General features: G+C 38.0%; 1 protein-coding gene across 2 annotated transcripts in view; it reads right to left on the reverse strand.

The window, feature by feature from the left end:
- LOC126482267 (acetyl-coenzyme A synthetase) overlaps positions 1-15008 on the reverse strand; it is a 51050-nt gene that overhangs the window by 17904 nt on the left and 18138 nt on the right. The window contains exons 2-5 of one of the 2 annotated variants that reach the window (XM_050106247.1): positions 13840-14035; positions 9486-9612; positions 9263-9408; positions 7563-7667 (exon numbers count right to left, since the gene is read on the reverse strand). In XM_050106247.1, the coding sequence (XP_049962204.1) occupies positions 7563-7667; positions 9263-9408; positions 9486-9612; positions 13840-14035 (574 nt within the window). The remainder of the gene's footprint in view (positions 1-7562; positions 7668-9262; positions 9409-9485; positions 9613-13839; positions 14036-15008) is intronic. The other variant, XM_050106248.1, reaches the window with a different exon arrangement.

Genomic DNA, 15008 nt, shown 5'->3' on the forward strand with positions numbered 1-15008 from the left:
TTGTCAGCTTACCCACTGCCCTTCCCCCAGCAATAATGAGGCTGCCAAGGACAGAGGCATATGAGAAATGTCTACGACAACAAATTACAGCTTTCGAGGTAATGGATGCCTATCGCGTTAAAGCTCTCTTTCTGTCATGGCTTTATCCTGAAAAGTACCACTTGTTAGTAAAGCGGGTCCCTTTTTAGGATCTTTCATTACTTTCATTGGATGAAATATACCTATGTCATGCAACCAGTGGGCTATGCTGTTCATGACTATCAAGAAACCAACAGGCAAGCTCTATCTTTGCACAGATTTCTAAGTGACAATTAGCACACTGTCTGCTTGACACATACATCATGCCGGAAAAAAAAAAAAAAAAAAAAAAAAAAATGCAGTGGAACAATATTTTTTTTTCCAAACTTTGAGTCATATTTACAGCTGCCATCGGACGGAGTCGCAATAGTTATTTGTCGTCAACATGCTCTATAGGTGCTACCTGTTGGTTTTTGGGCTCACAGCCCAATCTTTTTCAACATTTTTTGGAACAACCCACAAAATTTTCCTAGTTGTAGAAAACACCTAGACAACATTGTCATCACAGGTCCTGCCACCAAGTACCATCTATAACAGGTGTTCAAAAAGAAATGAGCTGGAGGCGTAATTACAGAAACCAATACCTGTATGATAGAAGTATTGACCCTAGCTGTTTAGACACTTGTTCCACTGTGACAAGGCAGTTAATGGCTGTCTCAAAATTCCTGGGGCTGTGATGTTAACCAGTTCCACAGGTACAGCTGGACATCTCCGTCCCCATGAGTGCAAGAAAAGTTATGCTGACATTCCTCTTTGACCAAGATGGCCCTCTTCCGATTCGCTTCCTGCAGCACGGGACACACTGAATGCCCAGTGTTACTCACAAACCTTAACTATCCTTCGCCAAGTGATAAAATCAAAATGACGGGCAATCTCACCCGTGGGTCACTCTGCTCCATGACAATGCAAAGCCTCTTACGGCTGACACATTCGTGGCACTCTTGCAGAAATTCAAATGGGAGGTTCTTGGCCACCCCCAATACAGTCTGGACCTCTCTGCGATTATACCATTTTTGGCCCCCTTAAAAAGGCTCTGAGGCACAAACAATTCACCTTGGATGACGACATTCAGTTGTACATGCAGAACTGAACAAGATCGCAGCACTGGGAATGTTACGAGACAGTTATTCACTGCCTTGTGCCATAGTGGGGCAAGTGTCTCAACAGCCATAGTCAATTCTAACATTCAGGTACTGGTTTCTGTAATTATGCCTCCCGCTCATTTCTTTTTGAACGCCCTTTACACAAACACTTTGGCTTTTGTTTCAGACCCTGTGGGACCTGGGTCTCACGTGCAATCTACATAAATGTCATTTCTTCCAAACCTCTATTGAATACTTCAGACATGTCATTTCTTGTTGGGGGATCCAGCCGAGAAACAGTTGTGAGCACTATTAAAGACCTTCCTCATCCAGCTAATGTGAAGGAGTTCCAGGCATTTTTATGCCAAGTTGTGTATTACCACAAATTCATCCCACGAGCAGCTACCATGGCATATCAGATAACTGTGTTGCTCAAGAAAGGTGCGTAGCTAATTTGGACACCAATTTGTGAACAAGCACTCTATAGAGAAGTGTTTGGCCCCATGTCTGGCCACATATCAGCCAAGTTGAAAATTTGTGGCTACAGACGGATCTCAGTATGGCCTGGTGACCGTACAGGCCCATCACAATACCAATAACTCAGAGCAGGCAATGACTGCCTTCACCTCAGATGCTCAGTGTGGCACAGAATAATTCTTCTCAAATGGAGAAAGATGCTTTCAATATTTTTTATTGTTCTATATGGAATCAAGTTTTTTGGTTATGGATCACTAGTTCACAGAATGCACACTGTCACAATTGGTCATTCCAATGTCCCTCAGGTGGGACACCCTCTGTTTCATGTACCATGGTTATGGTTGTGGAGGGGAGGGGGGGGGGGCCATCAAGATTAAGACACTGGCTCATTGAAATGTCTAGTGGCTGGGCTCGCGCGCACACACACACACACACACACACACACACACACACACACACACACACACACACACACACACACACACTCTCTCTCTCTCTTTCCACCCTTAGTCAAACAGGGAGGTAGAACTCTTACAGACATTCAAGATTCAAGCAACACTGGGAGATTATAATTAAAGTGTGGTCTGTAATTATTGTATGGCAGCAAAACTTTGTAGATACACTGAAGTGTTAATGCAGAACTGATTCATACTGTAGGCCATGCATCCGGATAACCTCTAGGGATAACAAGTTCATGGAAGTTTGCATTAAGGAGATCTTTCACTATGCAAGTGAGATGAGGAGTTGCCCCAGCCTGCATGAAAACAGTGGTTTCCACAATAATGTGGAAATCCCTGATCTGAATACATGTGACTCTTGGCTCTATCTAGAAGAAAAAAATTTACCAGTCACTAAGTACCTATCTGATCTGAAGGCCAGTATACAGAAACATATTGCTCAAATTCTAATGGAACTGCTGATCATGTCATTTTTACAGGTGCAGCATCTTGTCAATGTCTCCAGTGCTCATACTGAACAAACTGTTTAAGTGGTGGTTATAATAAAAAACAACATTTAGCCTTTCTTACTTTTTTCTACCCACATGCCTTTCTTAATCCATTAGATATGGAAACATTTTTATACGTCTTTCTTGCATCCTCAGTGCCAGATCTGCACCTACTGGCCAAAAAGCTGCACGTTCTGCCGATTACCCTCCACCTGTATAGGGCACCTACACCGCGATACGTGCCAGGGATGACTGTCTGGGCTTGTGCTTTTCATCACCATGATTTGTTTCTGGTGGTCATGCTTGGTCACAGAGGTTACAGTGTCTTCATGCTGCAGGCGGAAGTCAGGCTGGTGGTCTGCAATCTCACCTGACTACACCTGCAGTTGGGGACCAGACTCGGGTGCCACCCCCCAAGCCTTGTTTCTCTTTTCTGTCCTGTCCTTTGGGCCACCTTATCACTCACCCCCTGCTCAACCCCTGTGCTGAGCACAACCTTGCTACTTCACCTTCCTCTGCTGTTTTTCCCAGCTATCCACATGAGTGTCAGAGACCCATTTCAGATGAGCTGTGGCAGAGCCACTGGATGGTCCACAGGTATCATCCCAGCCAGCTCCTGCCCCCAAAGGTACAGGACATCCCATGGGCTCAGCTCTAGCACTGGTACTGCCTGTTGCTGGCTTCACACCTCTGGGCATTTGCCTGCGACAGTTTCAATGCCAGGGCAACTTCCAGTCCTACTCTCCCAAGGATACCAACAGAGAGCTTTTTACCAGACCAAGAGTGCCCATTCGTGGTGCTCAGGAGAACACTGACATCTCTTTCCAGGGTACCATGCAGCATACCATACTGCACAGGAGGGACACTGAGGTTGCATTGGCTCACTGTTGCCCCACTAAGGGGAGGCAATTATAGTAACCCTATGTTATCAATCTCATTGTACCAGCACTTCTGCTGCTGCTACCATAATGGGACACGAGGCATTGGCTCTAATCCTCACAATTCATCTCGCCCATGCCAGCACTCTACAGCAGAGAACCAGGCGAGAGGCAGCGGTACGATCACACATTTAAGGCAGCATCACCTTGAGGTCAGCATGGATTGCTGACAGACAGCAACACCTTGAGAGACTGACAAGCTGCTTGATATAATCTGAGAACAGAGTGCACTCTCATTCTATTATGTTCTGTTCACTACTCCATACTGCAATGGATCTGGGAGATGTGTTATTTTCTACCGGATTTGTCGATACCAAATTGTAAATGTTTTCTTATATTTTGTCAGAATTTTTTATTGTAATTTGCCTTACTTTATGTTAATTTACTTACATTTTTGAGAGTGACAGCATATTGATTACTATTAGTAGATGTGACGAAGAATATCAAAGAGACTGATTACAAGTGGAAGCTTGTGTGTTGTGTAAAATGTCTTTGACGCTGGAGTCGTCTTTGACTGTAGTCAGTCGGCAGTGAACTCTTGGTGTGTGTTGACGGTAGAACAATGTGCAGGTTGCCGTCATAAATAATTTGCTAGTAACAGGAAAAAATGAATTATGTCACTACTTTTTTTATATAAACTTTAAGAAGAAACCACATTCGAAGAAATGGTATTTGAAGCACCAAAGATGAGGCAAACACATTGAACCAGGTCATTTCTGCAACTGACGAAACTGCATTGTGCACTAGACAACTGAAGCCAAGACAAATATCATTTTGTAAACATTTCACGGAAAAGGTACTGTCACGAAATATGCCAAATTTAAGTAAATAAAAATAGTGAGCATATTTCAATACACAGCACATAATCTGATTAGGCTTGGAATTTTATTTCGACTATGTATGGCATTTCTAATTAACATTTTATACATGCGCACCCCTTTCTAACTTTTTTAAACTAATGTATGTATGACAAAATTTTGAGTTTAACATACGTCTGTTAAAGAAAATTATAAATTTTATAGCCTTTTTCTCAAACACTACACATTCTTAATCAATGCCATAGTTTTGTTTTTCAAGTTTGACTACTACATTTGTCTCCATTAACTCAATGTTAAAGAAATTATAGTTTGTCTTATCCACGATTAACTCCCCTTACACCAATGTTTTTGTAAGACATCTTTTCAAGTTGCAGGGTTTTAAGAAACTTAATTACTCCTCAGTTGCCTTTAGTCATGGTAGGGATATTCCTGGTGGCTGTGTAATCCTCCCCATTCATAAGTATCTTAACTTATTAGGACATTTTGTACTTTGGTACAAATTTACAAATCACTACTATTAATTTTTATTATAACTGCCACCTGCATCCTCCTCCTGGACCAGTTATGTCATTTCCTGGTCATTTTCTTCAAGTTTTCTTTCTGAAGTGTCTAGTACCATCCATCCATCCATCCATCCAAATAATTTCATTATACGTCATTTGTTTTCGGTTGTATTATTTTTTCATGCTTTTCACTTTCTTTAAATTTTCTTTTTTGTTTTTCAAACTATTCAGTCCTAGCTCTCTTACACACTCTCCAAGTTCCTTCATCTATCTTACTTGTTGCTTCATGTTCCAAAGCTTCTACAATTTTTCTTTGTGATCTGGTTTTGTGAATCCTCAGAGAAAGAAATACCCTTTTCTTCCATGTAGTATTTGTAATGGCTTCCAGTTCACTGTACACCAGTTCATTTGGCACTATTCACCACTGCTCATCTTTCTGACATTTATTTATCCACGTTCTAGCTATTGTTCTCTCCAATTTTAGGATTTTATCAATTATGTTTTCTGAGGGACTTTGAAAAAAGTTTCACTTATGTCATCTCTGGTTCAATTACCATCTTGTAATGTTTTAGTTCAGTTTTTATTGATACACTTATTCTATGAAGACCATGTTAATTTTTGAACTTCAATCATTTTATTACTTCTTGCTTGCTGCACAGGTTTCTCATCCAAGCTGGGTGCTTTAATTTCTGGTAGGTGATTAACTTTTTTCTACTATCTTTGCTCCTCTTGCTTACTGTTATGTGGTTTATTACTAGTGGAACTGCTACAGTTATCTCAGTCTTTTTGAATGAAATCTAGAGCTCTATTTTTGAGATATATTTTGTAGGAGTATCTGATTTCTGGCCTCTTTAATGTTATTAGTTAGTAACACCAAGTCATCTGAAACCCAAGCAATTTAAGTTACTGATCTTTCTAGGTTTCAATTCTTATATTTTTGGGATTTTCCTCATACCATTCCCCCCTGTGCTCCAGAGCACAGATGAAAACTAATGGTGATAAACCATCTCTCCATCTTACCGATGTTCTAATTAAATGCTTCAGATATTCCTGCTCTGAACTTTAACAAACATCACATCTGGAGTTAATTTTATAATTCTTATTACTTTGGAATGGAGTGCAAATTTTCTTGTCATCACCACTGGAAATCTTTTGAGACAATCACAAGCTTTATAAAGTCTACAAAAGTTATTACTTGTTTTTGTTTTCTTTTATAATAATCCACTACCAATTTCGAAGTGATTAGCTGTTCGATAGTTTTGCCTCAGCATAAATTATCCTTAAACTCTCTTAGTTCCATTTCAAGTTTATTTTTTACGTCGACTGTATAGAATTCTTAAGATGACTTTATATGCAGTATCCTAAAGGAAAATTCCTCTACAGGTGTCTGGCTTTGATTTGTGTCTATTTTGTGTGAAGGATGGATTACAGCTGTGTTCTATTGTCCTGGTAGTTCTTCCAATTTGTTTACTGTACAGTACTGAATACATTTTACTTGTTTCTCTGCACAACTTCTTGTGCAAAAAAGAAGGAGTTCCAGTTAGTGACTCACTTATAAAAGTTAAATTCGCCACTAAGTTCAGAAGAAACTCACAGACTGCCTGCAGATATTCAAATTTCACAATAATTAAGTACTTAACTAGTCTTAATCAGACATCTCCCATGGTGAAGACACCAGGGAAATCAGGTTATTTGTATAATATAGTTTGTGTGACAATTCATGAATTAACGAAAATATGAAACTCCAGTACTAACAAGGTACAAAGGCTACAGTAAACATTCAGATAATGACAGAAGACTAAATGCACGTTACTATGCTGAACAGTAAAGCAAATTCTGTAATATTAATGAAACTACCTGGACTTCAATAAACGATGAATGAGAGTATTCAAGTTGCAGGAATTTGGAAGTAGGAGAAAGTCTATAGTTTCACTAGTTACAGATGTACATGAGGTGTTATTTTTGTAAGGTAGGCAGAGAAGAAATCATGAATCCACACTAGTAAAACTAAGTTAAAATGACTAATTCCTTTTGTCCTATTCAGTAAAATAGAATGTGAGGTAATAGAAAAGCAACTGGACAAGAACAATCCAACAAAAATTGCATTTAGGCAGCACAATTTCCCAGTAATAAGTCTGCTGAGTTTACATTCTATCCAGAAGTGAACATCAGTCTTAAGCTGCATAACTTTTACATAACAAACCGTATCTATCAGCAACAGGCTTATGATGTGTGTATGCTCCAATTCGGGGGGGAAAAAAAAAGTCTATTGCAGAGTTATTAAATTGTGTTCAAATATGGTACATTTTCCCTAAATTTAATTTACACATGATGATTTGGACAATTTGTGAGAATTTTAGACCACCACCAAGTTACACACTGAAAATTAACTACTGTTAATTCAACAGCAATAAATCCACCACTACACGTAAGATTAGAGTCACTTTTTTTTTTCAGTTCTTCGAGGTTCCAATACTAGTATTTTATCTAAATTTAAATTAAGGTATGGAGGCGGGGAGGAAGGAGTGCTAAAACCCATTTGTTACATGGCATTTTGGTGATATCTGTCAAGTTTAAAGTAGCTTCAAGAAACAAAGCCAAAAAACACACACACACACACACACACACACACACACACACAAAGACCAAAACAGTCTTCCACTTTCCTTTAACAGTATGCAGACACCACAACCAAGCTTTTACACATTCTGTATTTTCACCTTTGTCTCTTTGTCATTGTGCAGATTCTTTTGTTTCTTCCTACGGCAGCAAAATGCTAAGGAAAACCCACGTGCAAGTGATGACCATGATTCTCCGAACACAGCCTATAAAATTTTGATTAGATATAAAATGTTTATTCACGCTGAAAGACTGCTCAAATCTGGTTTAACCATGTAATTACAAGGTAACCACTCATTTCCTAATAGCTTAGCATTTATACAAAAGAAATGAGTTTTACATTTACTAGACATTAACACAACAGAGTAATTGAATGTTTCTTGATGCAGATATCAAGAAGTTCTGAAGATATCTGAATTGTGATTTCCTCATCTCATGATGTACATTTGGTTTGTGTAAAGGAGATACTTCAGAAACCTCCATTATAGTTACAACAATACTAACAAATAATATAACATGAAACTGATAGTTTTATTAAGAGCTATACTGTACTTAGATATGCAACATGTTCTGTCCTGCCTCAAGTTAACATATATATCATGAACTCATCTACTGAGGACTAGAGCATCTCAGTAAAGTTGACTTCATCTGTATTAACTTTTTAAAATTTTCATTACCATGCATTGAGAAGCCTGGGCATACAGTTAGAGGCAGTAAGGGAGAAGCAAAATTTCATTTCATGTACCTATGTATAAAGAAAATGATTTCCATTAAATAATTCCTGCTGCTCTGTATGGAAAAAATAAATTACAAATATATAGGGGATGGGGGAGTTAATCTCTGTAGTTCTCTAAATAATGAGCATCATGGTTCTTTCTAATTTACAGTGTACATATTCTGAATGATTTTTCTGTGCCATTGCTATACACACGTTATTTGTGATGACCCGACCCCCTAAAAAAAGTTATAGATTCAAATTTCTGTATGCTACTTTTCAAGTGTCCATGTTAGCAGGAGGTAATACTTTTGTTACAAATGCTGATCACTATGTACTCTATGGCCACCAGCTCTGATTTTTATCCTACTTTTATTTTTAGTTGTTATGAATGATCTTAATTTGTTCACATTTTGAATGTTTGGTTTTGAACAGCATCACATAATTGTGTGATATATTTAGAATCAACCTGTTTAGCTAAACTCAAGTTATAAAGCTACTGAGGGTCTAAAAAACACTTCAGAACTTTCTGTACTTTGATTTTCAACTAGTGCAGATGTGTTGCCTGCAAACAGAAGTGATGGAGTGCTGATATTTAACAGTAAATCATTCATTCACATAGAGCAGAATTGACACTGGAGCATGTGGAGTTCGTAGGATAGAATAATTATTATTCATTTAAATTAACAACTCTTGTTTTTCATTCCACAAATGGAATTTAAACCGTTTTAGTGCACTGTTACTGATGCCATACTTGTTAAGTATGTAAATAAGCAATGCATGTTTTACAGAATCTGAACCCTTTGTGAGGCCACAGAAGATTCCTGCAACCTTATTACCCCTGTCTAACAATTTGCTTATTTTCACAACAAAACTTCACTGCATCTGTGTTTTTTCCCTTGGTGGAAACCAAACTTTTCTTTTGAAGTGCCTAATAGCTAAGAGATCTTACAAAATTTCCAGTGGTCCACAATACATTTATCCAGCCATTATTATTATTATTATTATTATTATTATTATTATTATTATTATTAAGTTTTTAGAAAGTAGATTATCTTATTTTTGTATTCATTACTTGGTACTTACCTTTTCATCATATGCTTTCCTTTTTTCTGGTGAGAAATTAGCTTTTTCACAACCATTCTGACACTGCGAGGCACTTAACCTTGGCAAGTGTCTGACAACTATGCAGGTTTCCACTTCATGTCCTAATTTCTTGCTCCTTTCCATAGCTACGAATAAAGGAATTGGGTTAGTACACTGTCAGCAACAGTAATATGTTTTACTCAACTGAATACAACGAACTAACCATTATCACAGATTTCTTTAAGGTGCAACAATTTCTCTCCTCGCCATGCTCCATCTGCAGTAACAAGTAATTTGCACTTTGAATCAAGCATCCTCTCTGCCAGAGAATCTGCAGAGAAACCAGCAAACTGGAAAAAAAAAAATTAATTTTAAGCACAGTTTACTACACTTAAAATCTAATTTTCACATGAGAAATCTATTAACTTTTCAATTTTTTTTTGCTACTGAGACACTTGCTTTACTCTGTAGTGACAAAAATTTGCAATACATTAGTATTTTGGGGATAGTGTGATGTGGTGTGGTGTTTGTTATAAGTGTCCAATGTAAAGGGTATTACCTGACACTTACAGTGAAAAACTTAAAAATTCTGTAACTATTGTTTAGTCAATTTAAGTTTATTGTTGTGCATACTTGAGAACCAGTGAACCATACCGATTCCTTTCTTCGTTTTGTACATAGTGTTACTAGTGCTGTGCTCAGTGATATAAGCACCAGCCACTTTCCAATGCACAAAATCTGATTTGGAAGAGAGGAGAGGAGAGGAGGAAATATTACAAAATGGCGCACACACACTCCAGCACAGATAAATGCTACAATTAATAGCATTACTTCATAATTTAGAAACTCATGGGCATATGGCAGGTGGGCTAGTCAATCACAAGAGATGCTATTGAAGTCTAAGCAACACATGGGAATGTAGCAAATGTTAAGTGGAAGGGACATGAATAAAATTCAAAAAGAAAACATGAGCAAGTGCACGAAGGAGTCAGTACAGTGAGCATGGTGCCTGCCTTGCCAACAAAGGTAGTTAAATTGTGCACCCGAACAGCTTACCAGCTAGGTTCGGCAGTCCAGGTGACAGCAAAACTACAGGAATGTAGTAGAAAACATGGTCAACTGTACCATCGAATTAAATGTACATAAGAGGATAAATGGGAGTTGGAGCCAAGGAAAATATCATTAAAAGAAAATGTCAATACATGTCAGACAAATTAAGTTGTCTTCACACATAATTTAAGTGACAGAAGTGGACAAATATAAATAAGTTTAATGCAAAGTGTACAAATTAAATAAGGCAGTAAGAGGACAACAAGAGAGGAAATGTACAATGTCTAACACAGTTTTCTGTTGATATTGTTACATTCCATCCTGTATTTTTCAAGAACGATATCTGACAGAGTGTGGAAGGAAAATCCAGCTTTGATGTCTATTAACATAGGTAGCCTGTGTGCAAGAGAGAGAACTAGTGGCCGCATAGGCCACACAGACAAGTGTGTTGTACACTGTATATAATCCCTCTTCTGTCTTACCCATATTACTGCCTTACGTCTTATTTTGCATTAAAATTTCATATATTTGTCCACTTATTACATAATGTAATTTTTTGTACACACAATACTTACACATCACATTGCATCTAGCATGTATTAACATTTTATTTATTTCATTTTTTCTTGGTCCCATCCCCATTTTTCTCCGGTTGTTATGTACATGTAAGCTGACAGTCCAAACTGCCTATGTTTCTTTCGAATGCCTGCAGTTTTCCCTCTCTTATGTATTTATTCTTACAATGGTCACCTGCCACACAACACCCAGCTGGCAAGCCATAAGGTTTTGCCATTTAGTTCCTTTTTTTTGGCAAGAAACGCACCCCTTTTGCTGTATTGACACTAAGTGCACTTGCTCATTTATTTATTTCCTGTCAATTTTGTTCACGTCTCTTTCCTTTACCATTTCTGATACACTCCCATGTGCTGAATGGCAGTCAGTTTGATCTGTTTTGACAGGCCCACCTGCCATACACCCATGAAAATTATTTTTAGTGTCAATTTTAGCTTTTCCCCAATACCTTCTAAATGGTTTGCATTAGGATGTTTGAACTGCAGGGTTGGCTGTGAGGCACGATATGAATTAGTATGTGCATGCACCTTGTTGTCAGCCAGTTGCACATGAAAATGTCATGGTACAGTGTGCCCGAGCATACAGCACTTGTGAAGGCCTACTATGTGTGCGGTAATGGTGCTGCTGTGGGTCAAAGGAGGTTTACAATCATGTTACGGCTGAAGACAACTGGTACAAGTGTGCTAACAATCAGAAATTGGATTTGCAAGTTCGAGGAACAGGTAGTGTTCGTCATGACATTGTTGCCAGTATCGGTCATCTGAAAAGGGTGAAAATGCCTGACAACATTGAGAAGACACATGCTGTGTTTCCGACCAGCCCCAGGAAATTGATCAGATGAGCTGCACAGCAGATAGGAATCAACTGGGAGATACTGTGACAAACTGAAGACCATCTCTTCCCATACAAAATTCGATCCCATCAGATATTGAGCCCCAGGGCCATAGAACAGTGGTTGTGTTTTGCCAACACGATTGTCCACAAAACTGAGCAGGACTTTGATATGAATATGGTTTGGTTTAGCAATGAAGCCCACTTCATTTAGATGGGTTCATAGTGAAACTCCCTATTTCATGATCGAGAAGTCTCTTCACACTCGACAAGTGACTGTGTGGTGTGCAACGTCCAGTCACAGTATAATCAGTGTGATATTCCTTGATGGCCCGGTGACTATCAAACAGTACATGAAGGTTTTGGAAGACTATTTCATCCCAGTTATCCAAAGTGAGAAGATGTATTTTGTGAAAGATGGAGTGGGAGAGGTTTTGTAGGAGCCGTTTGGGGGTTACATTCTGGCTCTGGGGTACCCAGGGACAAATGGCATGGACCTCAATTGGTTGCCATATTCTCCGGATCTGAACACTTGAGACTCCTTTGTGAGAGACTATATTAAAGAAAAAGTGTACAAAAATAACCCCAAAACCTTTGCCGAGGTGAAAACAGCCATTCAGGCATATTAAACTTGCCATAACCTAAATCTTAGTATCTGTAGTGATGTTTAAATTTTGAACAAAGTGTGTGCACACCACAGTTTTTAACTACTCTACTCTTTCTTCATATAGTTCAATACTTGTCACCCTGTATGTTAGAATTTTGTATTATTTCCTCCCCTCATTACAATGGGAGGCACCTATGACTGACTAATAAGCCTATGAAGCTAGTCTTGCAATGAAAGATACATAATTTACAACTTAAGCACAGTCTTAACTCAATTAAGACTTTCTACTTGTCAGGCTTCTTCAAATCAAATGCAAAATTATGACAGAAGCCGGTATTATCTCTAATGACCATTATTTGGGTTTTTAGCAGTGTGTCACACCAGTTAATAAGAAGTATGTGTAACAACTCTGCTCAGCAGTTTAAATATAATTCAGACATTGTACTGGTAAATATATCAAGCAACTCATTCAGCATTTTTCTAGCTCTATAACCCCACAACAAATTTTTAGGAATCTACTGGCACTCATATTCCTCAAAACATGAATTACCTGGGAGAGATCACTTAATAAATATGTTCCATACACCCTATTATGGAGTGTTTCAGAGGATATGGAACAAGTGAAATTTTACATTAATGGACAGAAGTAACCATTGCAGGGATATTCTATGAAGTGTAATATTAACAAATAATCAATGTTAATCTACTCACACTGATTTTTCCTAGAAATGTTACTGCTAAACAGAGCTAATTTCTGTTAAATTTATCTGGTGTAGGCTAAGTCAAGCCATCACCCCATGTAAATAAACTGGATTTAAAGTTATTTTATCAGTGCTTCCACAATGAAAAAGTTTAGTGAGAATGATTCATGTTCCCAAGTGACCCAAATATTGTCAGGTGACATCTTGCAGTCTCTGAGCAGCAAGTTTTGCTAGTTAGGAAGCATGGCAAAAAATGTTCATAAAATAAACTAATATAATCTAAAGAAAGAATGCTTTATTATTTAATATACTTATCTGAGGCAAGTGTAATGTTAAAAGTGGAGAATTATTGCAGAAAACAAAAGTTATAATGCACAAGAGTGACCAGCTAACATTAAATAGACGAAAGAGAATGAAAACCTTGTGAATTACTAAACGACAGGAAAAATTTTAACACAAGATGTTTGTTATAAAAGAGGAGTACTTCATGTTAGAGTTTTTGATATGTGTAAGAGCATACTGAACTAAAAAATAAATACTTTAAGCTTGACTGTAGTGGTAATTATGTTAAGTTGTGCGCGTGTTCTTACGTAAGATTGTACAGAGTCATTGATTTTGCTTTTTCTCAAATTTTGAACAGCTAAAAAATAACTGTCAGCTTGTTAATGATTATTTTAATTATGATACTTTAAAACAGCCAAAAAATATTATCTAAGATTATCAGTCATGTCCAAAATTTCAGCTACATATCTAACATCGGATGCTTCTAACATAGATCGTTTTCACAACTGTGTGGCACCACTAAATTCACCTACCACAATGGAATGTACAGCTCCAATACGTGCACAAGCCAGCATTGTGATTACAACTTCTAGCACCATTGGCATATAGATAGCAACTCTGTCACCTTTGGTAACACCATGGGATTTAAGCACATTAGCAAAACGACAAACTTCTTCCAACAGTTTCTTGTAAGTTAATCTGCTATAATCTTCTGGGTCATTCCCCTCCCTGAAAAGGAAGGTGTCAGGAAATTTGTCAGTTTTTCCATGTCTATAAAGAGCAAAAATAAAGTGGCCAATATTAAAAGTGAATGGACATTTACTAACAATAGTTTAACATTGTATCTGTATTGATACTGCCACATTATTTTAAGCAAAGGAAATAATGATCAAGGAAAAGTCTTAACTTACTTCTAGTCTTAGAAGTTACATTTTGGATTTTCCAAAGGAAACTGTTCAAACAATATCACTATACAAAGTAGGTTATTCTTTTAAATATAAACAAAGTCACACAGAAAATGTTGCATTATTTCCAAATAATGTAATGGGTACAGAAATTAACAGCAAGGTCACCAGTCCTTCAGATCAGCAGTGGTTCATCTGGAGATAGTACAGTCCGCCAGGGGCACATCCTGATGATGGAGGGACACAGAAGCGGTAAAAATCAACACATTTAAGGCAATACTAATATCAGGTCTGAGAAAATATATGGCAAAGTATGTGGATTGGGCAGGTACCTGGTTAAAAGCAGATGGGGTGTCTCCTAGGGCTAATACAAGATGAGAAACACAGTCACATCCAACTCCCACCATACGATTAAGGGCACCCATACACAGCAGCTAGGAGGAAAGAAGCTTCCCTCCCTTCACTCGTCGTCTCCTCCTCCTCCTCCTCCTCCTCCTCCTCCTCTAGCTCTCAGGGAAAGGAAAAAAATTCTTTCCGTAAAATGATTTAAAAGTCCGTATTTTGCAGGTCGGAACTGGAAGTGTTTTATGCTTAACTATGAGTCACCATTCGTCTTCCAAAATATAAAAATACCCATCCCCAGGTCTACCAGCTCACCCCCCCTCCCCACCCCCAAACAAACTATCGTATGGGCGCGCTCTATTGGTATGCTGGCGAATATCTTAACGAGGGTCAGTTTTAATGAGAATTTATAAGAACGAACTGATAGCATCCAGTACAAACGCGGGCAAAGTTGA

Source organism: Schistocerca serialis, chromosome 5, assembly GCF_023864345.2.
Source record: "Schistocerca serialis cubense isolate TAMUIC-IGC-003099 chromosome 5, iqSchSeri2.2, whole genome shotgun sequence".
In the NCBI taxonomy this organism is placed as follows: domain Eukaryota; kingdom Metazoa; phylum Arthropoda; class Insecta; order Orthoptera; family Acrididae; genus Schistocerca; species Schistocerca serialis.